The sequence below is a fragment of the Nycticebus coucang genome, chromosome 23, assembly GCF_027406575.1.
Source record: "Nycticebus coucang isolate mNycCou1 chromosome 23, mNycCou1.pri, whole genome shotgun sequence".
NCBI lineage: Eukaryota > Metazoa > Chordata > Mammalia > Primates > Lorisidae > Nycticebus > Nycticebus coucang.
The window spans coordinates 32,907,831-32,935,561 of NC_069802.1; the positions used below are offsets into that span (position 1 = coordinate 32,907,831).

The 27,731-nt window shown below is 47.5% G+C and overlaps 2 protein-coding genes across 2 annotated transcripts in view; both read left to right on the forward strand.

Moving 5' to 3' along the window:
- The window catches only part of PROM1 (prominin 1), a 116,609-nt gene extending 110,271 nt beyond the window's left edge, over positions 1-6,338 (forward strand). Inside the window, exons 27-28 of the mRNA XM_053578081.1 lie at positions 4,008-4,047; positions 5,233-6,338. Of these exons, the coding sequence (XP_053434056.1) occupies positions 4,008-4,014 (7 nt within the window). The 3' untranslated portion in view covers positions 4,015-4,047; positions 5,233-6,338. The remainder of the gene's footprint in view (positions 1-4,007; positions 4,048-5,232) is intronic.
- Positions 6,339-8,123: 1,785 nt separating this feature from the next.
- On the forward strand, positions 8,124-8,807 carry FGFBP2 (fibroblast growth factor binding protein 2). The gene has a single exon (XM_053577511.1). It carries the CDS (start codon positions 8,124-8,126, stop codon positions 8,805-8,807), a length of 684 nt encoding a protein of 227 aa, XP_053433486.1.
- The last annotated feature ends 18,924 nt before the right edge of the window (positions 8,808-27,731 follow it).

A 27,731-nucleotide genomic window follows, 5' to 3' on the forward strand; every position in this document is an offset into this window, starting at 1 on the left:
GTAACTTGCTGGACAGGGAAAGGAAATGATAAGGACGTGGGGAAATGGTCCACGGTGGTGCTGAGCGGAAGGGCCCCTCTGCTCACTGGCTGATGTACATCCCCGCTGGGGCTGCTGCTGCTGCTGCAATCTGAAACATTAAATTAATCTGGTCGTATAAAATACGCAAAGTTTTAGGGTGACTGTGTGGCAGCTCTGCTGGCAGAATACAGTTGAGGGTTTGTCCTCTGAAGGATGTAGCACTTCACGCCCCTGCAAAGTGCAGAGCTGGGAGTAAGTTAATGTGGGAGCCCTTCAGGAAAGGTCCACAAATGGTTTGAATTTCTTCTATTTTCATGCTCCCTATTCTGTGGGGTGGTCCTGAGGGCAGGTAGAAGTCTTTTGTTTCAATAAGAGGAAAAAGGCCGAGGAAAAAGGCCCATGCAATCCTTCCAGAGAGGTCTCTGGCCCCAAGCTGGAGTGACCCTCCCCTCTTCCCTGCGGCCTTGCGGATCTGTGGTTCCATTTTCTTGAGCTGCGGTTCCCTTGCCTGTAACAGGGAGCGAATGAGAAGAGAGCCCTATTCGTGCAGGGCCATAAGGGGTTGATGAGGCAACAAGGTGAAATATTCACCCTCATTTAAGAGTTTGTGGTTTGCAGTAATAAAGATTTTGCTTTATTACTACTGTGACCTTTCTGGGGGGAAGGAACCCAGAGGCAGTTGCTACAATAAATGTGACTGGACTCTGTCAGCTGAGCTGGCCCCGCCCAGCCGACATCCCTCCCGTGGCCATTCGTGGGGACACCCAGGACCGCCTTCTGCTCAATAATCCTGAGCACTCACCCCCTTACCTCGGTCTTGCTGCTGAGATTTCTCTTGTTTCACACCAAACGTTTTCAGATGCTGCCAGCATCTCAGGCTAGATTTGGGAGCAAACTGATGAGTGCACGCGGGGGCATTTGGCTCCTCAGATCCACCGCTAATATTGATCAAGTTAGGAGCAATTTGACAACAAACTGGCTTCAGTAGAACGGGAAGGAAGCTGCTTCTCTGCGGCAAACATAATTTCATTAACTAGTTCTTTTTCCCCACCCCTTCTCCTTTCCTCCGTTATTTTTCAAACACACATACACACTCAAACTCACAACCTGTATTTAATCCATCCCATGGCCAGTGGTCTTTGTTTGCCTTCGTTTGAAGGAAAAAGCAACAGGCTTTCATATAAACCTTGACAATAAGCCTGGAGTTTTTTCCATTGATGCCTCTGCCTCCCACAGCAAGTCTGCAGGGCAGTGGAGGCCGTTTCACCTCGGCAGGTGTTAAGGGCTCATTTCTGAACCTTCCCCAACCCCACATAAAACACATGTGACCTCTAGGGAGGTCTATAGTTTGATCTGTAGTCTCCTCACCTGTGAAAGGGGGCTCATCAGGCCCCTTCTTCTCCCTGTAGGGAATTCTGGCAATGAATTTCTTCTTTCTAGTGCATGCGTCAGAGATCAAGAGAGGAAGTTGCTTCACATGGACCCACAGAGGCTTGGAAGCAGCAGCCCCAGACATGGGGCATGGTGGCTTCCTGCCTTATTCTGAAGGGCCGGCCCCTTGTGGCTGTTGTCACCACCTCTCATTTACACATAGACTTGGGGACATCAAGGCCATGCCCAAAGCCCCACAGCCAGTCAGGGACCAGGCTAAGAAGCAAACTACTCTTTCTCCTAAATGTGGATGGACACAGCAAAAGTCTCAGAACAGAGTTCCATCACGGAGACATCCAATCATTTTTCCCAGTTCTCACTTTGAAAACCACCAGGTTGGCAGGAAGAACAAATAAGAGGCAGATGTTGCCAGAAAATCTAGTTTCTCTGGAAAGGAGAGAAAACTGATTTTAATGTGAGATTTCTCTTTCAAATGTTAGTAAATGATGTTGGGGAAAAATGGCACGAAAGCCCAACAAAATATGTCTAGAAAGTGCTTCTGTGGAAGGGGTGTTCACCATTCCTGGTGCTGTGGGTCTTAGGCAGAAGTGGGAGGGGTCCTCACAGATGCATTTCTGCAGCCCCCAAGAAGGAAACAGGGGTTCCAGGGAGTGCTGTGAGCAAGAGCCGACCCTCCCCTGTGCACGCTCTAGCTGTGTGGGTCTCATGGAGGTCCTTACAGCCCCCTCCCCTTCGTGATGTTTCTTGGGGCTCCAGGACCTTCCTTTTTCTGTAAAGGTGAGATTCCACCCGAGACAGACAGATGCTACCTGCTGTTGGCTGGTCAGGCTGCCCAGAGCCCTGTATTGACGGAGATCTGGAGATTGAATCCAGACTCCAAAGTGGTGCTGTCATTGTGTGATGTCTGCTCTGTGGACAGGGCTGTCCCAGATGTCTGAATCAGCCTCTTTTATTTTATTATTTCCTTGTGTTGATCACCCAAAAAGTCATCAGAGTCCAACTCCTTATGGCCTGAATAAATGTGTCTTTGAGGTGTGTCCCATCTGAGGACCCATTGTTTCCCTCCCATCAAGAGCATCCAGGTTTAGTTTTGTCTAGTTGCTTGCTGTGGTGTGAGTGATCCCTCTAGAACTCAGGTGAGTATTCCATAGCTATTAGGTGGGACCTCTGAGAGGGGACTGGGTCTCGAGGGCTCTCCCCTCACGAGTGGATTATTGTGGTGACCAGTATTAGCCTGGCTTAGTGGGATAAATAATAAAGGATAAAATAATAATAAAAGGGCTCATAATAAAAGGATAAAATTTGGCCCCTTCCCTGTGTGCCTCAGGCTCACTTGTTCTCCCACCAGGGGCCGATGCAGCCAGGTGCCAGAGCCATGTTCTTGGACCTCCCAGCCTCCTGAGCTCTGAGAAATAAATGTTCCGTTATAAACTACCCAGTCCCTGCTATTCTCTCATAGCAGCAGAAAACAAGATCTTGCATTGGTTTGTTTTGCCCTTTTCCTGCTTCTGAGGTCTTCAGAGTATGTTCCTTTTCAGGATGGGGTGGTAGGTACCTATTGTCTGGAGGCCCCAGGAGAGGCGCTGCAGGGCAGGAGGAGAATCAGTGATCCTGTTGGGGTGACCAGCATCCCTCTGCTCAAGAAGGCAACTGTAGATGCTCTTAGAAGATGCTCTTAGAGCCTGCAGCTCTTCACAGCATCAGCCCCAGGGCCTGGTGCTGTCTGAGCCAACCCCTGCTCGTGCCTTTCTCCAAGGACCTCAGGGTCTCTTCAATAAAGATTGTGTTTCTTTACTGCGACTGTAGAGGAGAGGCACACAGGACCAAGCACAGGCAGATTCCACGGTTAGACACATTGGAAGGGACACCCTGCCATGCAGGGGCTCTGATGTCCCCAGCACACCTCCTCCCTCCTCCGCAGGTGTCCACCTCAGTCCTGCTGGTTCAGAGGGGTGTGACCCACCCGAAGGCACAGTCAGGGAGGGGGATGCCCGAGTTGAGGCTGCAGATACCAGGCAGAATTCACTAGCCTCGCACTTGCGCAGACTTCTCTTGGTTGTCAAGGCCATGTTCAGAGTGACCACAGATATCAGGAGGGCTACTGTGAATTGTTAGCCCAGAAACCCACTTGGAGGACACATGCACTGTGTGGTCTCATGCTCCTGGATTTGCAGTCATAGCAAGGTCCCCACAGAACTTCCACCTGCTCCTGTCTGTCTTCTTGTCCTGTTAGACTTTGGCAAGACCCTTGTGGTAAACATGCGCTTGGCCACTATGGGCTGGTGTCTGCTCATCTGATGTCTCCAACACACATTCTTCACAAACTTTACCACTTCTCACCTTAGACTGTGAATGCTCACAATTCTCCCTGTCACACTTCGCCTCTCCCTCTATCCTCTTTTTAAAACCAATACAAACAGAAGTTAGGAGAACCCAAGTTCGATCCGACATATCCTTCCTGATAAAATTTCTGAGATGTGGCCTGTGTTCACGTGTCCCCTGTAGTCACAAGCCTGCTTCTCACCACAGAGGTAATAAAACCACCCACGGCTTTGCCTGAAAGTGTTATATTTGTGTGTTTTTTGTTTTTTCAGCCCATAACATCATCGACAGCTGATGTTGAAATTGCGTACGGTAAGTCGGATGCTTTCATGTAAGACAATGTATAAGATTATAGTTTTTAGAGCAATAAAACACAGCGAATAAGTGGAAAATCTAGGTCAGCATGTAGGTTGTACGTTATGATTTCATATAGACAGTCTTCCCGCCATAGCTCAGGTTCCATGTCCACAGACTCCACCAACTGTGGATTGAAAATACTCCAAACAATCAAAATACCAATGCAGGGTCAGCACCTGCAGCTTAAGCGGCTAAGGCGCAAGGCATATATACCAGAGCTGGCAGGTTCGAATCCAGCCAGACTTGCCAAACAATAATGACAACAACAACCAAAAAAAAAAAAAAAATAGCCAGGCGTTGTAGTAGGCGCCTATAGTCCCAGCTACTTGGGAGGCTGAGGCAAGAGTATCTGTTAAGCCCAGGATTTGGAGGTTGCTGTGAGCTGTGATGCCACGGCACTCTACCCAGGGTGACAGCTTGAGACTCTGCTCAAAAAACAAAAGAAAACAATAACAATAAAAATAATACGAAATTTTAAAATACAGTATAACAATTTTGAATATATTCACATTTTGTGAGGTGTTATAAGTAATCTAAGAGTGATTTAAACTATATGGGGGGATGTGCCTGGAGGTCTTGGAACCAATGCTCCACAGATACCAAGGGACAATTGTGCACAATGTCCGATATATAGCACAATGACTCTATATAGGTAGATTTATATATACCTGCATAGACAGTGTATAACACACACACAATGGTGATGTGACTATAGCAAAACAAAAGCAAGCCAAGTGTGGTGTTGTGCATCTGTAGTCCCAGCTACCTGGGAGGCTGAGAGAGGAGGAGGACCACCTGAGCCCAGGAGTTTGAGTCTGCCGTCTGCCACCTCTGAATAGCCACTGCACTCCAGCTTGGGCAACGCGCAGCAAGACCTTGTCTCTTAGAATAAAGAAAAGGTTTAGATATCTGTGTAATTTATGTACTGACCACACACCTTGAGTATTATGGGTTTAAAAGTGTTTGGTTCATGTCTATAACAAATTCCCAAACCCATATTTTTTGTGTCTCTTAAACAAGTTTCTATTTTCTGTAGTTCCTGAGCTCCTGGTGGGGACTGTTTTAGGCATTGTGCATTTCTACTTTTCTCTTTAGGAATCCAAAAACATTTTCTAAAATTTTGTTTGACATTGATTTCAGCATCAAGATACTCCAAGTGGAAAAGACCACAGATTTTTGATAGTTTCCGAGCCTGCAAGGACTTTCCGAAGCCAGGAAGAAGGCCGGGTGGTAACACAGTGACTCAGGCGGGCGCCCCTGGCCTCGGGGTAGTGCTTTGTCAGGGATGTACAGAATCACATTATAGCCCGTGTGTCCGTCACTCTTCAAGGATGAGTCCCCCTCCCTTGTTTATCTTTATATTTTACTTTTTTTACACTGGGTTTTTCTTCCGACACTACAACATACGGGGTGTTCGTTCCCATTTAATGCATTTCTGTGTCAAGAGCTATTCCAGTGTGATGGCTCAGCTTCTAACATCCCGCCCCATGTGGTGCGTGCTAACACATACCAGTTCACAGGAAAGATGCATTCTATGTATAGTAAATATTGTACATACCTTTTGTTACCACAGTTGCATTTTTTTAAACAAATGAATATTTTAGGATTTTCTTCTAAATGTACTTAACTATCGGGTCAGTGTTGACTTATTGGTGCTGTTGAAATAATCCATTTTCACTGGAAGTGGATGAAACCCACAGTGTATCTTTCCTCTCAGAGATTTTCGTCTACTTTGCTAGTGGTTCTTCATGTTCCATTTAGAAATAGAATACAAAAACACACGGAAGCCAGCTTAACTTCATCTAGCACATTTGAACCAGAGAGAGAGACACTTTGAAAGAAATGCCATTTTTTAGCATTTTGTAGTTTTAACAAATGCTACCTTTTGTAGTTTTAACAAATGTTACAATGTACCCTTTAATGGGGTTTTCTGATTTGTTAGGATAAACATTAATTCGAGTGTAACCAACATGAATATCATTTGATTATTGATGACAATTCTGAAATATGACAAGATCTTGTCATGATTCCTCTACTTGGTATTTGTTCCTTAAAAAATCCACAAAAGCACAAAGTAAATTTGAGTTTGCTTTAGGCTTTTATGTTGGTTTTTGTCGTTACCAAAAGTGAACAGCAGTGAAAAACCGGTCAGACAAAATTTAACATTCATGTAGGGAAATTCAAGATAGAGGCTTTTCACTAGGTCTTTTCATTGTAGTCACTATTTCATTTCAATAAAAAAGAACTTGGCAAACATGGTCTATATGTTGCTTCCTTGAGTAGACCCAGAGGCTGTCAAGTATCAGATGATGAAACTTGGAGCCGGAAGGCTCGGCGCCTGTAGTTCAAGCGGCTAAGGCGCCAGCCACATACATCAGAGCTGGTGGGTTCAAATCCAGCCCAGGCCTGCCAAACGACAATGACAACCAAAAATTACCTGGGCATTGTGGTGGGTGCTTGCAGTCCCAGCCGCTTGGGAGGCTGAGGCAAGAGAATCGCTTGAGCCCAAGAGTTGGAGGTTGCTGTGAACTGTGACGCCCTGGCACTCCACCCAGGGTGACATAGTGACACTCAGTCTCCAAAAAAAAAGAAAGAAAGAAATTAGGAGCCAGGGCACCGTGGCTCACACCTGTAATCCCAGCACTCTGGGAGGCTGAGGCAGTTGGATCGCTTGAGCTCAGGAGTTTGAGACCAGCCTGAGCAAGAGCAAGACCCTGTCTCTTCTTTAAAAAACAGCCAGGCATAGTGGTAGCACCTGTAGTCCCAGCTATTTGGGAGGCTGAGGCAAGAGGATTCCTCAAGCCCAAAAGTTTGAGGTTGCTGTGAGCTTTGATGCCACGACACTCTACCCAGGGTGACAAAATGAGACTCTATCTCAAAAGAAAACAATCTGGACCTTGTGGGGTTGGTGCAAGGGCTGTGGGCCCCCACTCCTGGACATCTCTCCAGCCTGTCCCTTACCTCTGGCCACCCACATTACTTCAACAGAACACCCTTTTATAGGCATTGTTCCATCTGCCTCAAGAACCTACCCTGCACCCCTTTTTAACCTGGTAAATTGACTGACTTGTCTTGAAGTTTCCCTGCTCCCCAACAGGCTGGGGTGACCCCCTTTTCTGAGAAGCCTGTAGCTGGGGCTGGCTGGTGTCCCCGCCTTGCTGGGTCTTCTCAGGGCTGAGACTGTCCAGGTGGACAGGAGCCTGTGTAAGACATCAGCCAGCCTACATGGGACCACCAGGGGACAATCCCTCATGGTCAACATGGGCACCCAACGTCTGCCAACACTAACCCCGACCCCAACAGTAAATTGCCACCTTCAGTCCACTCTGCAGAGCCCTCTGAAAGGGTCACAGAAAGACAGTTATGACTGTTTCCAAATATAATTCTTGACACAGATTCAAAAGTTATTTTCTAATTCCTTTGCCCTTTTTCTTATTTAGTACAATAACACTTAAAATCGAGGAGGCACACCACGTAAGTGTGGGCTGTGGGGGAGTGTCCCTTGTGTACTAAGCATGCACTCCCACGATTCCTTTTTTTGAAAGGACCTCAGGGTCTTTTTTGCACTTGCTAGACCATCTCTCAAGACCTGGGTTCACAAGACTGGCATCCTGAGACAGGGACCCCAGGGAGGGAGGTCTCTGAGCCACAAACCTCTCTGTCCAGAACTTCTCCGCCACACCTGGAACCTCCCAAGTGTTGACAAAGAAGGCGGTCCCCTCATGAAGTCCAAGTATAGAGCCAGCTCCTGTAGCTGGAAAACGCAAAACCCTCAACCTCAAGCCCGTGTGTGGCTGAGGCTCACTGCTGCCTTCAGCAAACCCTTGTGCAGGGTGGGTCCTGGGGGCTGCTCCCTCTTGCCAAATGCTCGGTGTCCCAGGTCCACGCCTGTTTTCCTCCTGCGGAACACCCTGTCACCCATGCAGAAAAAAGAGTCTTTTGTGCAGCACCCTTTAAAGGGTGGCTTGTAGCTTTGGGGTTCTGGCTCCAGGGGCAGGCCTGCAGGCAGGGTGGTGGCAGCGTCAGTCACCATGGAGTTCATCCCCTGCCTTCTGCTGCTGGCCCTGTCCTGCCTGGGAACTTGGGGACAGGCCCCTCTGCAAAAGCAAGGGCACGCTGGGGAGGAATTCCACTTCCAGACTCAAGGTGGGGGTTCCTGCACGATGCGCCACCACAGTTCAGGACCCGGAGCCGGGGACGTCCAGCTGCGCGTCCACTGCCAGGACCAGGCGGGGCCGTCCTGGTGCGAGTACAGCGGGCAGCCCGGCGTGTGCCAGGCCTTCGCGGCCGACCCCGAAGCTTACTGGGACCAAGCCCTGCAGGAGCTGAGGCGCCGCAGCCACCCGTGCCGTGGGGCCCCGGTGCTGAGGCCGCCCGTGTGTCAGGCGGCGGGGCCCCAGGCGCACATGCGGCAGGTGGCCTCCAGCCTCGCGGGCAGCCCCGCACCCCAGCAGCACCCTAAGACTGCCAAGGCGGGGAAGCTCCCTTCCAGGCCTGGGACCCCCGCAAAACGCACGGAAGCAACGCAGCAGGGAGAGGACTCAGCGCAAAAGCTGCAGCAAGGGAAGCCCACCACCCGAGCCACAGTCACGGCCACGGCCACCGCGGCTGGACCCGGGTCTGTGGGGAACCAGGAAGCAGAGAAGGCCTGGGAGCGCTGCTGGAAGCCCCTCCAGGCCCTGTGTGCCTTTCTCATCAGCTTCTTCCGGGGCTGAAATGATAAAGGACCCCCTGGCCCCCAGGTAAGGCACCTGCCTTTCCTCATACAGAGAGACTAGCTGGGGGGACACCTCCCACTCACAGCGTGTGACTGCACTGGAGTCTCTGAGTGGCGCTGGGGGCAGATTTGGGGTCTCTGGCTGAGGAACCACCAAGGAAGCTTTTAAAACTGCGCTGTTGGTGGGGCATGGTGGCTCAATGTCTGTAATCCTAACACTCTGGGAGGCCCAGACCAGAAGCTCTCTTGAGCTCAGGAGTTCAAGAACAGCTTGACAAGAGTGAGCCCATCTCTACTAAAAATTAGCCAGGTGTTGTGGCGGGCAGCTGTAGTCCCAGCTAGTCAGGAGGCTGAGGCAGGAGGATGGCTTGAGCCCAGGAGTTTGAGGATACTGTGAGCTAGGCTAGGGCCACATAACTCTGGCACTCTAGCCCAGGTGGCAGAGTGAGACGCTGTCCCTCTACCCCCAAAACAAATCAACCAAAAATTAACTCTAAAAATGCTGCTGCTCAGGCCCCACCCAGACTGTTTAATCCGTGTCCAAGGCAGGGGGTCCAGGAGTGAGTGTTCTTAAAAGTCTCTCCCAAGTGATTTGAATGTAGTATGGCCAAAGCTGAGAATCCCCCTTGGATGGTCCCAACCTGTCGTTATACGGAGGCTTTTGGAATTCTGTTTGGAGGCTTATCCCATGAAACCAAGTCTTTGCTGCACTTCTTTGCAGCCAGGGCAAGAGGTGCAAGACATTGCCCGCGGGCCTGTGAGTTGTCACTGCCATCGAGTGTGTGCCCACACCTTACATCTGTCCTGTTCACAATCACCGGGGGGATGGTTCAGTGCAGGGGCTGGGGCCCGGGGAGAGATGTGGGACTGGCCTGTTAGAGCTGATATGGAAGAAAAGGGTTTTCTGGAGCCTAGACAGGGAGACACCTCTCTCTCTCTCTCTCTTTCTCTCTCTCTGTCTCCTGGAGACCTGAGTTCAAGCCCCAGCTTTGTTGTGGAGGTGCCGTGGCAGGGAGAGGGGGACCACACTGGCTCATTTTCACTTCCTTCCTGTAGCAGAAGAAGGAAGGGGGTCGTGCGGGGAGGAAGGGTTGGGTCAAATAATCTTCAAAGCTCTCCAAATCTTTAATCAGTTTTTCATTGCAGAAGAGAAAGTCCAACTAGTAGTAACAGATTTAATCAGCTCCACGTATTACTTTCATGAAATCATACTTTTTGTCTTGTGAAAACAAGGTTTGTTACCGATCCCTCTCCTTAAATGTAGCTCTTTTCATTCATTTTACACACCAGAAAGTAGCTAGTTCACATGTGACCCCAGGCATATTTGTGCAGTTTGAGTTTATAAAGAGAGATTCTGAGGTTTTTCATAATTTCTATGCAAGAAAAATGGGGAGAAAAATGCAGACTTCCTGGTAAAGGTCGCTTGGACACCTAATGTCATAAAACAAATTTGCCTTTTTCTGAAAGCGCTGGGGCTGCAGGAGATACTGTGTCTCACTGGAGCTGGCCTAGTGTTTCCTGCTTGTTTAATATTCCAGGTCTGTCCCAGACCCGTCCCAGAGGAGAAAAGGAGCCAGCTGAGCCAGAAACAAATAATTACTACTGAGGAGAAATGCTTGTTTCTTTTTTCTTTTGAAAGCAGATTTTTTTTTAAGTTGTCTTTGTGTAAGGAAAGCACACAAATCATTTTAAAAAATAATCAAACACAGCAGAAAAGTGCAAACATTTAAAAAAAAAATTCACCCCAATCCTGTCATCCAGAGATAAATCATATTAACAGAGGAACAGCCATTCGGACATCCATCTGTGGGGATTTATACAAATTCACCCATGGTTGACCCAGACACATGGGGTTAAAACTGAGGACAATGAGTTGAGCCAGGACGTCAGCCACTCGTGACCACCGTATTAGCTCACTAAGGCTGTCATGGCAAAATGCTGTGGGCTGGGCGGCTTAAACAACAGAAATTTATTCTTATAATTCTGGAGGCTGAAAGTGCAAGATCAAGGTGTCAGCAGGCTGGGTGTCTTCGGAGACCTCTCCCCGTGGCTTGCAGATGAGTAACTTCTCACTGTTGTCCTCTGTGCGCTTCTGTGTCCTAATCACCTCCGCTTACAAGGACGCCAGCTACAGTGAATTACAGGCCACGCCAATAGTCCCATTCGACCTCAGTCACCTCTTCAAAGGCCCTGGCTCTAGTGCAGTGATTTGCAACCCGGGTGCCACGGCACACTGGTTTACTGTGAGAGGATCTTTGGTGTGCCACGAAAATGTGTAAAGATCATTAATTAAATTATTTTCAAAAGAAGTTCAAAGCATAGTAAGCATACTCTTTTTTTTTTCTGTTTCTTTTACAATTAACATAATTTAAGAGTGCTGTGGAAGTTTAACTGCAGGTTCAAGTGTGCTGTGAGATAAAAAAGGTTGAAAAACGCTGGTCTAGATGTGTTCACATGCCCTCTGAGTTACTGAAGATTAAGACTTCAACATACAGTTTCTGGGAGGGTCACAATTTAGCCCGTGACAACTAACAAAAAATTTTTCACCCCCACCCCTTTTCTTTTCTTTCAGAGCCGACTCTCCTCCTGGACTGGGATGATTTCCAGCATTGCCACTGGGTGAAGGGAATCTCTAATCCCACCCACGTGCAAACATTCTTGATCTGCAGTATCTTTGAAGACTGAAAAAGAACCTTCTGTCAGGAGGCCGGACTTCAGCAGCACCACAGGAAACAGGCCCTGACGAGCTCAATATGGACACGCACACTTCGATTTCTTATCCTTACAAGTTTTGCTTCATTGATCTCAGCCTTCTCTGAGAGTTTAAACATGTAACATAGGCACTAATTTCCAGCCTATCCTTCTGAACATGACATGAATTTGTCACTTTGCATGACAACGCTGACTTGTAGTTAGAGCAGCTTCAGTAAATAGCAGCCAAGTGTGTGAAAAATAAAGAAATGATTTCAGGGCTCGGTGCTTGTAGCTCAAGCAGTTAAGGTGCCAGCCACATATGCCAGAGCTGGCAGGTTCGAATCTAGCCTGGGCCTGCCAAACAACAATGACAACTGCAACCAAAAAGTAGCCAGGCATTATGGCGGGCACCTGTAGTCCCAGCTACAGGAGCCTCTTGGGAGGCTGAGGCAAGAGAATCGCTTAAGCCCAGGAGTTGGAGGTTGCTGTGAACTGTGATGACACAGCACTCCACCCAGGGCGACAGCTTGAGACTGTCGCAAAAAAAAAAGGAAATGATCTCAGAAACATGACTCCAGTCTTAAGAAAGACTACCTTGCTGCTAGAGATATCAATTAAGTTACTGTACTGTTTTTTTAGGGCTCTTGGGACAAATCACACAAGTTAGGGGGCTTACGAGTAAACCAGCAGCAATATGTTTTCTGACAGTCAAGGAGGCAAAAGTCCACAATGAAGTTGTCACCAAGGTCAGCTCTTTCTGGAGGTTGAGAGAAAGAATCTGTCCCCTGTTTCTTTCCTAGTGTCTTAAAGCTGCAGGAACCTTTGCTGTCCCTTGGCTTGTAGACACATGACTACTGGGGAGTCACTCTGACCCTTGGAGTGTTCCTTTGTGTTTCTTTCCAAATTTCCCTTTTCTTATAAAGGCACCAGTCACTGGATTAAGGCCCATCCTTGTTGAGAATGACCTTGTCTGACTCTCATTACATCTGCAAACACCCTATTTCTGAATAAGGTCACATTGCCACGTTGCAGGGGTGTACAGCCTGTGGCCTGGGCCATATGCAGATTATTGGAGGGCTGCTTTGCTTATCCGTTGGATCTTGTGAAGAGAAGGTATGCACCTTTTCTTTTGCTCATCTGCATTTGCGTATTTAATGCGTGGCCCAAGACAACTCTTCTTCCTGCGTGTGGCAAAAAAAAAAGTTTGATACCCCTGTATCTAAATGGACATGAGTTTTGAGGGGCTATTATTCCACCCAGCACCGTCGCTCCATAGCGGGGCAAAGAGCCAAAGGACAGAGAAGTGAGCGTGGAAGACAGCAGCCTGGACACTCAGCAACTGAATTAAATCAACAACAGTTGGAAAGGACAGAAAAAATATTTTATTAGGCATAGTCAAATAGTGACTCACTCCCCTGCTAATTCTGTCTTTCCTAAGGACGCATCCATCATCCAGTCCTGGGGCACTTAAACTGTCACCCCATCTAGCCCAGAGATGCCCAATCCCAGCTGCATAACGGAGTCACCTGGGGGAACTTTTCCAAAATGCTGATGCCTGGGTCCCACCCCCAGAGATGATGGTGTCACTGGTCAGGAGTGGGCCCTGAGCGTGTGGGATCTTACCTTACCTCACCTCCCACCCCACTGATTCTAACATGAGGCCAAAGCAGAGAAGCACAGCCCGACATGAAATCAGAACCTCTGGGGTACATCCCGGCAGTTCCCAGGAAGTATGATATGCAGCCTGGGTAGAACCCTACTAACACGGCCTCTGTGTGTGTTTCATACAATTAACAAATAGTTCCTCATCCTTTACCGTGTCCCAAGCATGGAGCAAGATGCTGGTTAGGGTCCCATCTCCCAGGACCTCAGTGTGTGGTAGAAACCGAGGAGACACACTTGATGAGCATTTGAGGGGACACAGAAGGCTGTGGGGTGGTGGAGTCAGGGGAGCATTGCCCAAATGCACGTGCCCCAGGCATCTACTGTAACACCTTCATCATGTCGGTGACTTCAGAAGGTGCTGTGTCCTTCCCTTGTCCCCATGCACAATCCTCATCACATTCCCCTGAGGTAACTAGTTTCATTCTCAATCATAAACTAAAGGACTTGAAATCTTAGAGAAGTTAGTTGTTCACAGCCTATAAGAATCAGGACTGTGGGGGCTGGGTCCCCGCAATCTTTGCCAGGATCTGCACTGAGGGCAGTTGATTCAAGAAAAACTCAGACTCAGTTATCTCAGGTGAAATAACTGATGGGAACCTTTGAGAGGCGGACACAGTAACTATCAGCATCTCACCTGCAGCCCCGGCCCATTCTCCTGTAGGTCTCATTCAATCAAAAATCATAAATCATGTTGATAATGCATAAACTTAATTCAGGTTATTCAAACCATAGCACTCCAAGTAATCGTTAACAGTCAAAAGGAGGGGAGCAAAGGCAAGAAAGTCATCCAGGCACCTCATGGTGACAGCTCACACTTCACAAACTGGGGATGGACAGCTCACACTTCACAAACTGGGGATGGACCTCCTGACTGGCTTCAGTGATTTCTCTCTATGCCTGAGCAGGACTCAGGCAATGGTAATCTTTGGTTGCTAGGCATTCTGTTCTCAGCCACCAGATAAAAATCAGGCCATCTGTGGCACGTGAAGTGGGGTGCAGGATCCTGGACTCTGGTCAACAGGACTCCCAGAATTCTAGCGCTGAGTCTAGAGACCACCAGGCTACTACAGCCTCAAGGGGGTTGAGGAACTTGGACTCTGGTCAATAAGCCCTCTAGAAATGCCTGAACTAAGCTACACTATGAACCTGACTCCCACACAGGACAGTAGAGAATCCAGACCCACGCCGTCCCAAAGCTCTTAGCTTTCAGTATACAAGCCTCACTGGGTAACCTGGGACACATACCCTGTTTGGGGTCCTTTACGCTCTCAGTAAATGTTTGTCAAATTAATCAAATTGATATATATCAGCTTACAGAATTGACCCACACAATTTTGAATCTGTCTTTCTCTTACAGAAAATGACTCAGAGGATGTTTGAACTTTGGGCCACTTTGGGTAGTGGGTCAGTTATTTTAACCCTAACCCCAACCCTGACCCAACCATCCCACTGCCTGGAGTGGGACCTAAGAAATTCCTGAGAGGCATAAATTATGGTTGAGGTCTACATGCTTTGAATAACACCACTAAGAGAAGCGTGGGCATGAAAAGTTCTTTGCAGCATGTTAATCGCAAACATCATGCTTCACAGGATTGCAGTTAATAAAGAGCTGCTAAAGGACATATTTTGCCTGTACTGCTCAAGTCTGTTGTGATATTGGAGGGGCAGTTCCTGAAACAACGTATTTCTTGTATTTCCCCCAAAGTCATGGGGTATTTATTGACATCTTAGAAATTAAAGTTGGAAAAGACTTCAGATCTATTAAAAACTAATAGCTAGGCCAGGTGTAGTGGCTCACGCCTGTAATCCCAGCACTCTGAGAAGCTGAGGCAGGAGGATCCCTTGAGCTCAGGAGTTCAAAACCAGCCTGAGCAAAAAGCAAGAGCCCATCTCCACTAATAATAGAAAAACTAGCTGGGTGTAGTGGTGGGTGCCTGCAGCTCCTGCTACCTGGGAGGCTGATACAGAGGATTGCTTGAGCCCAGGAGTTTGAGGTTGCTGTGAGCTAGCCTGAGGCCATGACACTCTACCCAGGGGCAGAGTAAGACTCTGTCTGAAGGAAAGAAAGAAAGAGAGAGAGAAAGAGAGAAAGAGGAGGGGAGGGGAGACCAGGAGAGTTTTGATTTTTTTTTTTTTTTTTTTTAGAGACAAGATCTTGCTATGTTGCCCAGGCTGGTCTCAAACTTCTGGGCTCAAGAGATCCTTGTGCCTTGGACGCCCAGAGTGCCGGCATTACAGGAGTGAGTTACTGTGCCTACACAGGTATGGTCACCATCCCTTCCTAGCCTTTAAATACTCTCCCTTTGCTCCATCCTTCTGGGGAACCATCTGCGCCCTTTCCATCTCTCCTCCTGTTCTGTGGCCCTCTCTGCCTCTTAAAGCAAAACCAGGCCAGGCTACAAACTGAGTTCTTACACAGATTTTCTTGATGTAGTTTTCTGCAGAATTCTTCCCGGAAGGCTACTGCCAGCTGCTGTCAAGCTCAGTTATGTGTTGTGGTGTCACTTTTCATTTTCTGCTCAGAGCAAGAACCAATGCTGTCCCTGGAATGGGAACTCTTGGTATCTGCAACAGATGAATTCTGTGGCACTGAGTGAGTCACGTAAGCCAGCTTTCTCATCTTCATTTCAGGTAAAAATGATAGTTACTCTTTATAGGCAGCTTTACAAACGTAGTACTAACACTCAGCAAAGGGCTTTGACAATGATAGTGTGCTCTGCAGATGTGAAGAATGACTGTGAATCAGGTAGAAAAAGATTGACATGACCAAAGGGAAAGGAAAGAGCTCTTCATACCCCAGACTTACCTGCCTGGGTAAGTTCCCACATGGTGTCCCAGTGGAGTCACAGATGCTTCTGAGAACTGAAACCGTGAGCCTGACCCAGCCCGGACATAATGACAAAATAGGAACATTTGCCATAATTTTGGTTTTTGTAAGTTCTAAGTCTAAGACAAATTGTGTTATTGAACTCACTCAGATGATTGTTTTAAAGACAGACTGGAAAAAGTGACTGATTCCTTTTCTACTTTCAGATCATTGAATTAAAAGAAGAGGGGGCATGTTGCTAAATCAAGCCTGCCCCTCCTCTCATCACACTCTGATGACTGACACAGTTTGTGTAAAATCTCATGTCTTAAGCTGGTCAGGGCTGGCAGTGACGTTGCTTATACCTGTCCTTTCTCCAAGTCCCAGAGCAGAATTTCTACACCTTAGTCATTTGAGATTGGCAGCCTGTGTTATCTCAGAGTTCTGTAGATGGTGGCCCTCAAGGACCCCAGAGCAGGGGCTGGCAGTAGGGAGAACAGAGAGGGCGTGTTGTTACAAGGAGAGTTGTGGCAGGGATTCATGAGGCCATTAAATTGGCAGCATGTCTCATACCTATTTTACACAGTTTGCTCTTTGTCTATGGCTGAGGAGTCGGATGGCAGAAATACAACTCAAGCCCAGCTTACAAAGTCTATCCCTGAGAACCTTCACACTGCAGCTTCACTCAGAACTGGTGACACCCATGTTTCCGATCATAAGGAGAAAATGAATCACACACAGAAGACGGTGATGTGGGATATGACAACAGAACATGCTGGTGACCTTCAGGCCCCAACTTTATGGTCCAGCTCGTTATATTAATCACGTATTTAATCTTGTTATATCTTAAGATGTTGGCACCTTTGGGGGCCTTATGGACCCAGGAAGAGACAGTCCCCACTCAGGATCCCCAGGCTGTAGGGTCAATAGAAGAAAAAAGAGCCGAGGTTGAAATCACAGGTATGGAGAACTGATCTTCGCTTCCCTCTGAGGCCAGCGCATTCATCACTCTTGCCGTCCTCCCCATATCTGTAGGCTGTGATGCTGATGGGGGCGTCTGCACTTTGTTCAGTGAAGTACTTCAAAAGTCCATTATGGGGCTGGAAGATGCCACCGGCCTGAGAATAAAGGTGTTAAATGTCCCCTGGACATGTTGTTCACTAGCCCACTTTGTGGGTCCTGTTGCAGTGAACAGTGCAGCATCCTCTAACCGCAAGTGTCCTGGGTAGTAAAGGACAGGCACGGTGCAACTGCAGTACCGCAACCGCGTGTCTGTGTGTCCAGAACCTGCCTGTCACACAGGTGGCAATCCATGACATTTGTGTCAACAACGCTGCATGCCAATCATGGCCACCAGATGGCAGCAGAGGACAGGGTCCTACCCTGGACCTAGGAGTCTGTCACTTGCAGACAGAGCTATCAACTACAGACAGATTCTACAGCCCAGGTAAGCAGGTTCAGTCTCAGTGGCACACAGACAAGGCCTGACTTTGAACCCATGGTGTTAGTGGCAGAAGTCCTGCTGCCCAGGCTGACAGTGGGAGTGGTGGTGCTGGCTGGCAGAGCTATGCAGCCTCCATCATCCACTTTGCTCCATTCAGTGTCGTTGGAGCGTGGATACCCCTGTAAGCATGCACAAGGGGTACGCAAATGCCTCAACAGGCAGCAGTAGCTGCTTCTGCACCTTGAAGCCCCACAGAGGAGTGTCTCTAGTATACCAGTCAGTTGTCACCAGTCAGGTACCTGTGCCCAAGAGAAGGTGAAAGAGAGCATGTCTGGTCTTTAAGAGTCCTGTCTCAGGCAAGGGTGCTGGCCTTCTATTTAGCCCATGGGGCTGTGGGCTTCTCTAGAAGTCACTCTTCCAGCATTATCCCTGGGGCAAAATGGCTGCAGTCACCAAGTAGACACTCTCACCTTTTCATTGAGCTGAGTCATCAGGAAACCAAGCCTGAGCATCCTCAAGGAAATCCTGGGAGTGGTCTCCAGCTAGCCGAAGCCTGTTCCTGTGAGTAAATATGAGAGGGACCAGGGGCTCTCAATGTACATGCATCAGGAGAGCTCGCCTGAGGGACCAGACTCTCCTCTCTGGAATGCTCTGCTTCTGCTCGAGCTGAGACATCCTTGTGCATTTCCAGCTTTGTCCTTAGCATCTGAGGGGACCAATGCAGGATGGGGCTGTCTGGGTCCGGTGGTAACTGGCTGTCCTCTCTTGTCACTCAGTCTCTACAGGTGCACAGAAGCAGACAGCAGGTGTGTCTCAAGTGGAGGGTAGCTGGGAGTCATGTCATAGAAATCAGTACCTGAGGACTGTCTCCGGGACAGGCTGCCTCAGTGTGGACAGAAGTAAGGTCTGTCACAGTTCCTAAGATCCTTGGGATTTATAGGCCCCATAGGTGTGGGGCTGCTGACAGACCTTTTGGACTAACCCCAATGCCCCTGCCGCAAATTTTCACCAGAAAATTTGGTGAATTTTCTTTTCAGTTTGTACGTAGAACTCAACGAAATACCTGGGTGAGGCACATTTGATCTCTAGACCCCAAACAAGCCCACTAATTGCTGAACCTCCTTTTTTTAGTACTGAGGTCTGTACAGTGGGTAAATTTGCTATCAGGAACAGGTCACTGAGCCTCTATCCACAGTGGGCCACGGACTTAATTAGGATGGCTGGTCCCTTCTCAGTACTCATGAGCCACCCCTGGGCTTTCCTGAGGGGCAGTCCACTCCAAAGCCACCCTCACCTGTTTCTTATTGGAGTCTATCAATGCAGTAGAACCCAGTCAGCTTTTAAAAAGCAAATTTTGGCCAGGTCCTGTGGTTCACGCCTATAATCCCAGCACTCTGGGAAGCCGAAGTGGGTGGATCACCTGAGCTCATGAGTTCGAGTCCACCCTAAGTTAGACTGAGACCCTGTCTCTAAAAATAGTCAGGCATAGCTATAGTCCCAGCTACTTGGGAAGCTCAGGCAAGAGGATCTCTTGTTGAGCCCAAGAGTCTGAGGTTTCTGTGAGCTATGACACCACAACACTCTACCAGGGGCAACAACATAAAATAATTAAATAAGTAAATATATAAAAAGCAAGGCTTGTCTCATCTTTTGGCCCATCTCTAAGTGGCAAATAGTGGGAGAATTCAATGCAGAATTCAGGACAGAAAATGAGTTTTGGAAGTCAAGGTGACCTTCCAGGCACTCTGACCTTTGACACTTGGTGCCAAACAGATAGAGAAAAAGATGAGCCGTGTCCAAGACAGAATACCATGAGTTGGGCCTTCAACTTAACTGCAGTCACTAAGTTTGGAAGAGCCAGGGCTGTAGCACCAACAGTGGAATTCTATCAGCAAAATCCACTATGGATGGACTTCTTTTGAGGCAGAAATAATCTTCCAGCATGTTAAGCCCTGACTGATAGAGCTTTATTTGTTTATTTTTTTACAGCAACTAATATTTCCCAGATAATACATTCTGGTACTTCATAGCTACTAGGACTTTAGCACATGAAATATGACCTGTGTGGACTCCATTCAGGCCCTCAGCAAATATTTGTCCAGTTAATTGAATAGATAAATTTAAACTGATGGCATTGACCTCCATGACCTCTACTATACACTCCTGCACTTACATTCAGAGATTCAAAGGTTATTTGATCTTTGGGGCAATTTGGACACTAGGCCAATTATTAATGTTATTAATAATCATCATTCACACTTTCTGCAGAAATTGTTTAAAGAATTCCAGATGATGCATAAATGATGACTAGGGTCTTACTGCTTTGAAAAAAAAATGCAAGCATGAAAAATCCCTTGCTGTGTTTCTAATTACGTGTTAGTTACTAACATGTAACACATTTCATGCCACACAATGATTGCAGTTAATAATCAGGGTAAAGGGTCCTCTTAAAGACGCGTTCTGCTTATAGGTCCAGTCTGATGTCATCTTGGAGGCAGCTGGGAGGTCTAGTGCCTGTTCCTTACACATAGTTTTTTATGTTCCCTGAAGTCATTACGTATCTCTTGACACCTTAGAAATTAGAGTTGGGAAAGTCTCAAGATTGATTAAATGAGAGTGACCAGTTTTATGCAAAGAAATGGCCACCATCCCATTGTACCCCTTGAAAACTCACCCTTGCCCCACCCATCCCAGGAAGCACCTGCTCCCTCCCATCCCCCCTGTCCTGTGGCTTCTCACCCTCCAGGAGCCACACCATCCCGGCTGTGAACCCAGGTCTCACTCGGATTTTCTCCTTCTCTCCACATGGTTTCTGCAGATTTCTTCCCAGCTGCCGCCAAGCTTAGCTGTGTGTTGCTGTGTCTCATGTCTTCTGCTGTCAGACCACGAATTAACATTGTACCTGGAGAAGGTCTGAGTGCAGCTTTGGTACCTGCAATGGAGGAGTTCTGTGACTGGGGAATCATTTAAGTCAGTGCTCTCCTCCTTAATCCAGGTGTGGATAAAGACCATTCCTTCTAGAGTGTGTAAGATCTGACGTCATACCTGACAGAGGAGGGCACTGCTGGTGATACTGTGCTGTGTGCAGTGTAACTGCAGCTCCATTAGAAAAGAGACCGACATCAAAGGGGAAGAAAGGAGCTTCACACACCAAGGCAGGCTGCCCTGATGTGGCTGCTACATGGTGTCTCCACAGAGTCACTGTGGACCTAAGTTAGGCTGAACATAACTACTGAAGATGAAAGTTTATCATAACATTTGGGTAGTGTAAGTACAAAGCCTAAGACCAATTCAGTTATTGAATTCATTCAGGTGATTGTTTTAAAGAGGCTTAGTTAATGTGGGTAGTGCTGTTGGGAAATGAGAGAGGTTCCCAAAGGACACTGTACTGGTGACAAAGTGCCCTGGCATGTGTGCGGTTAAGGAGATAACCAGGGCTAATTTGCACAGTGAAGGCTTCCTGGAGAGAGTGAGAGCAGGGCGTGGTCACCTTGAGGGCACTGACACGGCTGACCTGCCAACGCCTTCAGAGCCACCGGGCCTTACTGCAGGTGCTTGGGAGCTGGACATCCAGGCTCAGCACCGTTCCCTATTTGTGAATCTCCTCTGGTGGACAAACAAATCCTGGGCACATAAGGTCCTGCTTGGACTGTCCCATCAGGGCTGACATTGACTATTTGTTCCCTGGGTCTTGGGACACTCTGGTGACATTCATCTATTAGATTCAGAACTTGGACAGGCCCATCCCCACTGGTGGGCAGCTGGGTGTGGGGTGTCTTCCTAATGCAAAACCATGACTCCCAACAACCTCAAATATTTCTATAAGGGCACTTTTCTTAGTTGTTGTTGTTTTGTTTTGTTTTTTGCCTTGCTGCAGTTGTGATTCACCCTTTGCCCAAAGGGGCCTAGGGGATCACATCCTTGGACACAGATGGTCCACTTCTTCACGAAAAAGGCAGATGGCAAGGAATACTTTAACCCACATCCCTGGGATGCCTGAAGGGCTTTCTCAGCTTATGCACATAAAAGGCTGTCAGTCCTCTGGCCATCGCCCACTCATCGTCCGCCTATACTCTTAATGCTGCAACTTAACAACTCACTAACAGCCTCATCTTAAAACTCAGTTGTCCAAAAATCAGAATTCTTTCCTGGTCACCTGCTTGGACACAGCCCCCGGCCCCTGTGAGGCTGGATGCTCTGGACAGGGAGGCCTGAGCAGAGGCTACTCAGGACGACCAGGGACTTGTCAGATAAACACTTGATGGGGAAACAAAACAATGACAAACCACAAAGCTGGTACCGAAAGGACAAAAAACAGTAAAAGGTAAAAAAGTATAGCCACCTGGAAATACAAGTTATTCTAAAGATTTAGTTTAGGAGAAAACAAACAGAGGGAAAGGTAGTGAGGATGCTGGGCCGGGGCTGTTCTCCCTAAGCCTAGCCTCCCCCTGCTCATTCTTGTCTCTCCCTTTCACTTTTGGTGGGTCCATGCCCTTCTACAGGGCTGTCCTTTCAGGCCTTTTCAAAGCTGGTTTTCTGCTCATTTATCTAAACATCATCACTTCTCAGATGAAGGAAGCAACACAGCTCAATGCCAACACTCCAGGACATGCTCAGCCTGTGCCCCAGGACGGGCAGCGTGTCCCCGCCTCTTCTGGCTGTCCATGGGGCAGCTGGTGCTCTGTGCAGCCCACCTGGGCCAGAGGCTGAACATTCCAAAGGTCGGTGCTCCAGTCAGTGGTCATCAGCTGGGGTGCTGCAGCCCACTTGAGAGGCTCTTAGGTGTGTTGTGAAAATGTTTAAAGATCATTAATTAAATTCTTTTTGAAAGAAGTTCAAAGCACAGTGAGTATATTCTTTGTCTTTACTCTCTCTCTCTCTCTCTCTCTTTCTTTTTTTTTTTTTTTTGTAGAGACAGAGTCTCACTTTATTGCCCTCGGTAGAGTGCCGTGGCCTCACACAGCAACCTTCAACTCCTGGGCTGAAGCGATTCTCTTGCCTCAGCCTCCTGAGCAGCTGGGACTACAGGCGCCCGCCACAAAGCCCGGCTATTTTTTGGTTGCAGTTCAGCCGGGGCGGGTTTGAACCCGTCACCCTCGGTATATGGGGCCGGCGCCTTACCGACTGAGCCACAGGCGCTGCCCTCTCTTTTTTTTTTTGATAAATATAATTTAAGTGTGCTGTGGAAGTTTAACTATAGGCTAAAGTGTAACTTGAGATAAAAAAACAAAAGGTTGAAAAACATTCCTCTAGGTCCTTCGTCTGCCCCAAGATAGGGAACGGGGCATGGCCATGTGCATCTCTGTGTGTGGAATGTGACATGTGTGAGCAAGCATGTGGGCGTGCCTTCTTGTGTGGATGTGTGAGTGTGTATGTAGCCGTGCAGACATCTGTGTGCATTGGAAAATGTTATCCAAGCAACACCGACCTCTTTAAAGGGTGGATGTTTGACTATTTTTTTTTTTTTTTAAACAGAGTCTTACTATGTTGCCCTCAGTAGAGTGCTGTGGTGTCACAGCTCACAGCAATCTCAAACTCTTGGGCTTAAGCGATTCTCTTGCCTCAGCCTTCCAAATAGCTGGGACTTACAGGCACCCGCCACAATGTCCAGCTAGGATGTTTGACTATTTAAGAATGATTTCCTGATGGGGCGCGATGGCTCATGCCTATAATCCTAGCACTTTGGGAGGCTGAGGTAGGTAGATCACTTGAGCTCAGGAGTTCGAGACCAGCCTGAGCAAGAGCAAGGCCTCATCTCCACTAAAAGTAGAAAACTTAGCAGGGCAATGTGCTGTGAACTATGACACCACAGCATTCTACCCTGTGCAACAGAGTAAGAATCTGCCTCAAAAAAAAAAGATTTCCTTAAAAGCAAAGATTAAAAAAAAACAGAGATGATCAAACAACTTGATTTGTAGAGAGTTGATTATAAATGAGCTAAAAAATCTTTTATAAAAGAAAATATCATATAAGGCTTTGAAATAGCTCTATTAATTGGGGAGCAAATACCTAGTATGGTTGGGTTGTTTCATTCAAATTTCTGATATTCTAGCATTTTTGATCTGCTACAAATAGCAGTTTCACGTAGTTTAACCTAACACAAAAATAAGAGGTATGTCTTAGATGATGGAAAGTCAGAACCAAGCATTAAGCATTACTTTTGTCTGGGTGTCTATAGCGCAATGATTAAAGTGCTGGCCCTGTGCTCCAGGAGTGGCAGGTTCGAACCCAGCCTGGGCCTGCTAAACAAACAAACAAAAAAAGCATTGCTTCTAAGAAAGTGGGTTAATATTATGGGGTTTAATAACAAAATTCTTATTAAGGTAAATAAGCTTTAACAGGTTTCCAATTTGCATTCACACTCAAATCTGTAGCATCAACACTTAGCTGCCTTTTCACTCTCCAAAGAAACCAAATTGTTTCTTTCTGAACAGGAATCCTGACATCTCACAATGAATGAGCACTTTTAATTTGGAAGGCAAACCTCTTTGGTAGATCCAAGATGATGCTTTTTGCCAGATGAGTTAAGATTTTACTGATGTTTGTTTAGCCAGTTTCTCCATTTTCTGACAATAAATACATTTTTAATGCACATTATTTGACGCAGCGAATTGATATCATTCTAATGCAGCAACTCACCATTTCCTATATCTGTTCATGAAGGCATTTTTGAAAAAAGGATTTGTTCTGGACAAATTTGGCCTGGTAATATTATACAGAAAGCTGAGGCTCACCTCAGAAACAGATAGCGCCCATTCATGGAATCTTCAGTGACACAGGGTCAGCGCTCTGGGTCACAGAACTATATGGTAGTAACAGGCATGAGAGTGTAATCAGGTTTTGAACTTGAAAGCCCTGGCCAGGGGCCAGACGGGAGGAGACGTGCACGGAGTTACCAACCTTAACAAGTGTGTGGTGACCAGTTATGCCCAGAAAACACCCATTCATCGTTTAAGTTCTGTGCTAAGGAGAAGAACAAGAAGACAACCAAAAAACACTGGACAATTGAGGAACAGCCTTCAAATGCCTAGCCAGTCCTCTGAAAACCATCAAGGCCATCGGAACCAAGCAACAGCTGAGAAACTGTCACAGCCTAGAATAACCTAAGACCCCATGATGACTAGATGTAGTGTGGGTCTCGGAGAGGATTCTGGACAGAAAGGGTCCAGGAGGAGCTGAAAATATAAGTCTATGGAGAGCCTGCACAGGAACGTTTACAGCAGCTTCATTGACAGTGATAAAACATAACAACAAGCAAAAGATCCTTCAGTAGGTCATGAATAAATGAGCGCTGGTGTGTTCAGTCCATGGAATTTGGGTCAACGCTGTATTAGTAGAAATGCGCTGTCAAGCTGTGAAAGACACACGGAGGGAACTTAAATGCATGTTACTATGTGAAAGAAGCCGGCCTGCCCAATTCCCACTATATGACTCCTGGAAACCATGGAGACGGTGAAAGTGTCAGTGGTTGCTACAACCTGGTGGGGAGAGGGCTGCATGGGAACCCACGCGGCATTTCTTGGGCAGTGAAGCCATCACGTAGGACACAGAACACTGGATACGTATCGGTTTCCAGTTCTCAGAACCCATAAAACATGATGCACCAAGAGTGAGCCTAAGGGAGACGGGGACGTTGGGTGGCAATGGTGTGTTGAACATGGGTTTATGGGTTGTGACAAATGTACCTCTCTGGGTCCTGGTGTTGACTGGTGAGAAGGGCCATGCTGAGTGGGGAGGGGTGTGTGAGAACTCTTCATACTTTCTGCTCAGTGGTGCTGTGAACCCACAGTCACCCTGAAAGTGAAGTCGGTTGGTTACAAGGCACAGCAGAACAGTAGGCGAACCAGGGGTCCTCAAACTACTGCCCGTGGGCTACATGAGGCGGTGTGATTGTATTTGTTCCCATTTTGTTTTTTTACTTCAAAATAAGATATGTGCAGTGTGCATAGGAATTTGTTCATAGTTTTTTGTTTTTTTTTTAAACTATAGTCCGGCCCTCCAACGGTCTGAGGGACAGTGAACTGGCCCCCTGTTTAAAAAGTTTGAGGTCCTCTGCAAGAGTCTGAATAAAGTACTGACTGTAGTTAATGAGTTGTGACAAATGGACCATACCAGGGCCATGGGTTAACAAGGGAGCCGAGGTGAGATGTGAAATAATAATTGTCTTTGCAACTTTCTGTAAACTTAAAACTATTCCGAAATTTTAAAAAGACAATTAAAAAGGAAGGGTAAGAAGGCACAGTCATAGGGAAAGAAACATTTTGTAATTTATCAATGAATGGGTACACCAGCTCATTCTGGATTAAAATAATAGAATGGCCTTTGTGTAATTCTTCTCTAATTATGCTGGACGCTGTGCTTGGTCCTCTGAGCCTTGGCCCTGATCTGTCCCATGGGCAGCCCTTCCTTGCAGGTTTTGTGAAATAAAAGCCAACGGGCCTTTGCACACCCCAACTCCAGAAGTTGCAGGGAGGGGCTGTGGGGAGCGGTAGGGGGAGCATCATGTTACCTGTGGAAGCTCCTCAGAGACTGCATGGGGTTCTGGGGAGTGGTAGGGGAGCGTCATGTTACCTGCGGAAGCTCAGGGACTGCACGGGGCTCTGGGGAGCGGTATGGGAGAGCGTCATGTTACCTGCAGAAGCTCAGGAACCGTGCTTCTTTCTCAGACCTCACCTTGTGTTCTGACCACAATCGTCCTGGAGAAGAAGCTGCCCCCTGAGGATCAAGCAGGACGCTCTTTTCCCAGGAGACCATCCTGATTTATTCCTCTCTCAGTGAAGGAAGCAGCATTATCTTGGCTGTGTTCAAATAATCCCCCCAAACACCACCTTCAGAGAGCCACTAGTGTAGGTTGGGGCTTCAGTGGGGTGGCTGGAAGGACAGTGAGGACAGGCCTAGCTGGGCGAGTTTTAGTAGAGGAGGTTTCAGAAGTGGCCATGTGTGTGGCATTCACACAGAGACTCTGTGAATCACTGAGCAGGCCAGATGATGCCCAGGGACTTCTCAAACAGGTGGACTGTGCAGGAAATCCAGACATAGCCACAACTTTGGCCTGTGTGTTGTTGAATCATGACACCATTTAGAAAATTTAGGTGAGGTGCCAATTTCAGGTAAACTTATCTGGGTTTCAGGACATCCTGTTAGAAATGAGAAACTTCAACAATATTAAAAATCAAAACCCTTGACCACCATGCCCTCAGTCAATTGGAGCTGAGTGTTGACTTCTAGAGAGGCAGGAACTCCATTTTGCCACAGTCCCCACCACTCCCTATTATCTGTCCTAAAGCCTAAGGTCATTTGCATTCATTGTCAAAGTTGTACTACTGTTTCTCTCATACCTGAGTTATACCCAAATGTCCATGAAAAGTGGAGTGAAAATACCCACTGAAGTCCACACCTTTTTGTGGGAGTCTCTTTCTATGTAGTTAATAGGTAAATAAAATATTTTTTGTAAAGAACAAAGTTGAAGACTGTATTATGAAACCAAACTGTTCTATTCCACTTTAAGTTAACTGCTCAGCCCACTCAAAATTTAGTGCATTGCCCTCAATAAGGTACCATTGCTGTCACCACCCAGAGGGTGAGCAAATGAAAGGTGGGGGAGGTGAAGGGATTCACAGCTGAACCCACCCAGGCTCTTCTGGTATGAGATGCTGCCTACAGAAGGCGGACTGGAATGACCGAAAAGTGAACATTTTCAACAGAAATTTCTGTATAGGAATTCCTTCCCTACCGGCTCTGGAGCCCATGCAGTAACGTCAGAGGGCTCCATCAAACAGGGTCCCGGCACCAAGTAGCTTCAGTAGCTTTAATTCACCAGATAGTTATAGCCTCTGAGAGTTAGGAAGAGCTCAGATCCTGGAGGCACAAGGTCCCACATTTAATCATGTGATCCCCCTTTATCACGAGATCCCCCTTTTCCTGGTGCTGTGAACTTGGACAGGCCACTGAGTATCTCCAGAACCAATTTCTTTTTCTGTAAACATAGGGAAGAGTCACCTCACACCCCATCATAGCAGGAGGTAGTAAGGAATTGGGGAGAGTGCTAGCTCCGTGTGTGGCAGCTCCGATCTCTGTGGTGGTTTTATTTTATTTCCCTCCAACCCCCAACATCACTGCTGGGCTTTTCACCCCCCTCAGTGAGGGCATCACCAGGCTGGGCTGTCCTCCTGTCCTGGTGGCCAGGGAAGCCCAAGAAAGCAGCAGTTCCAGGGGCCCCGCCCTCTTCACCTGGATCCCACCTGGCACGTGCCCTGCAGGAACTGGCTCCCACGGCGGGGCGTGGCCGGAGGATAAAGCTCGGCAGGTATGTG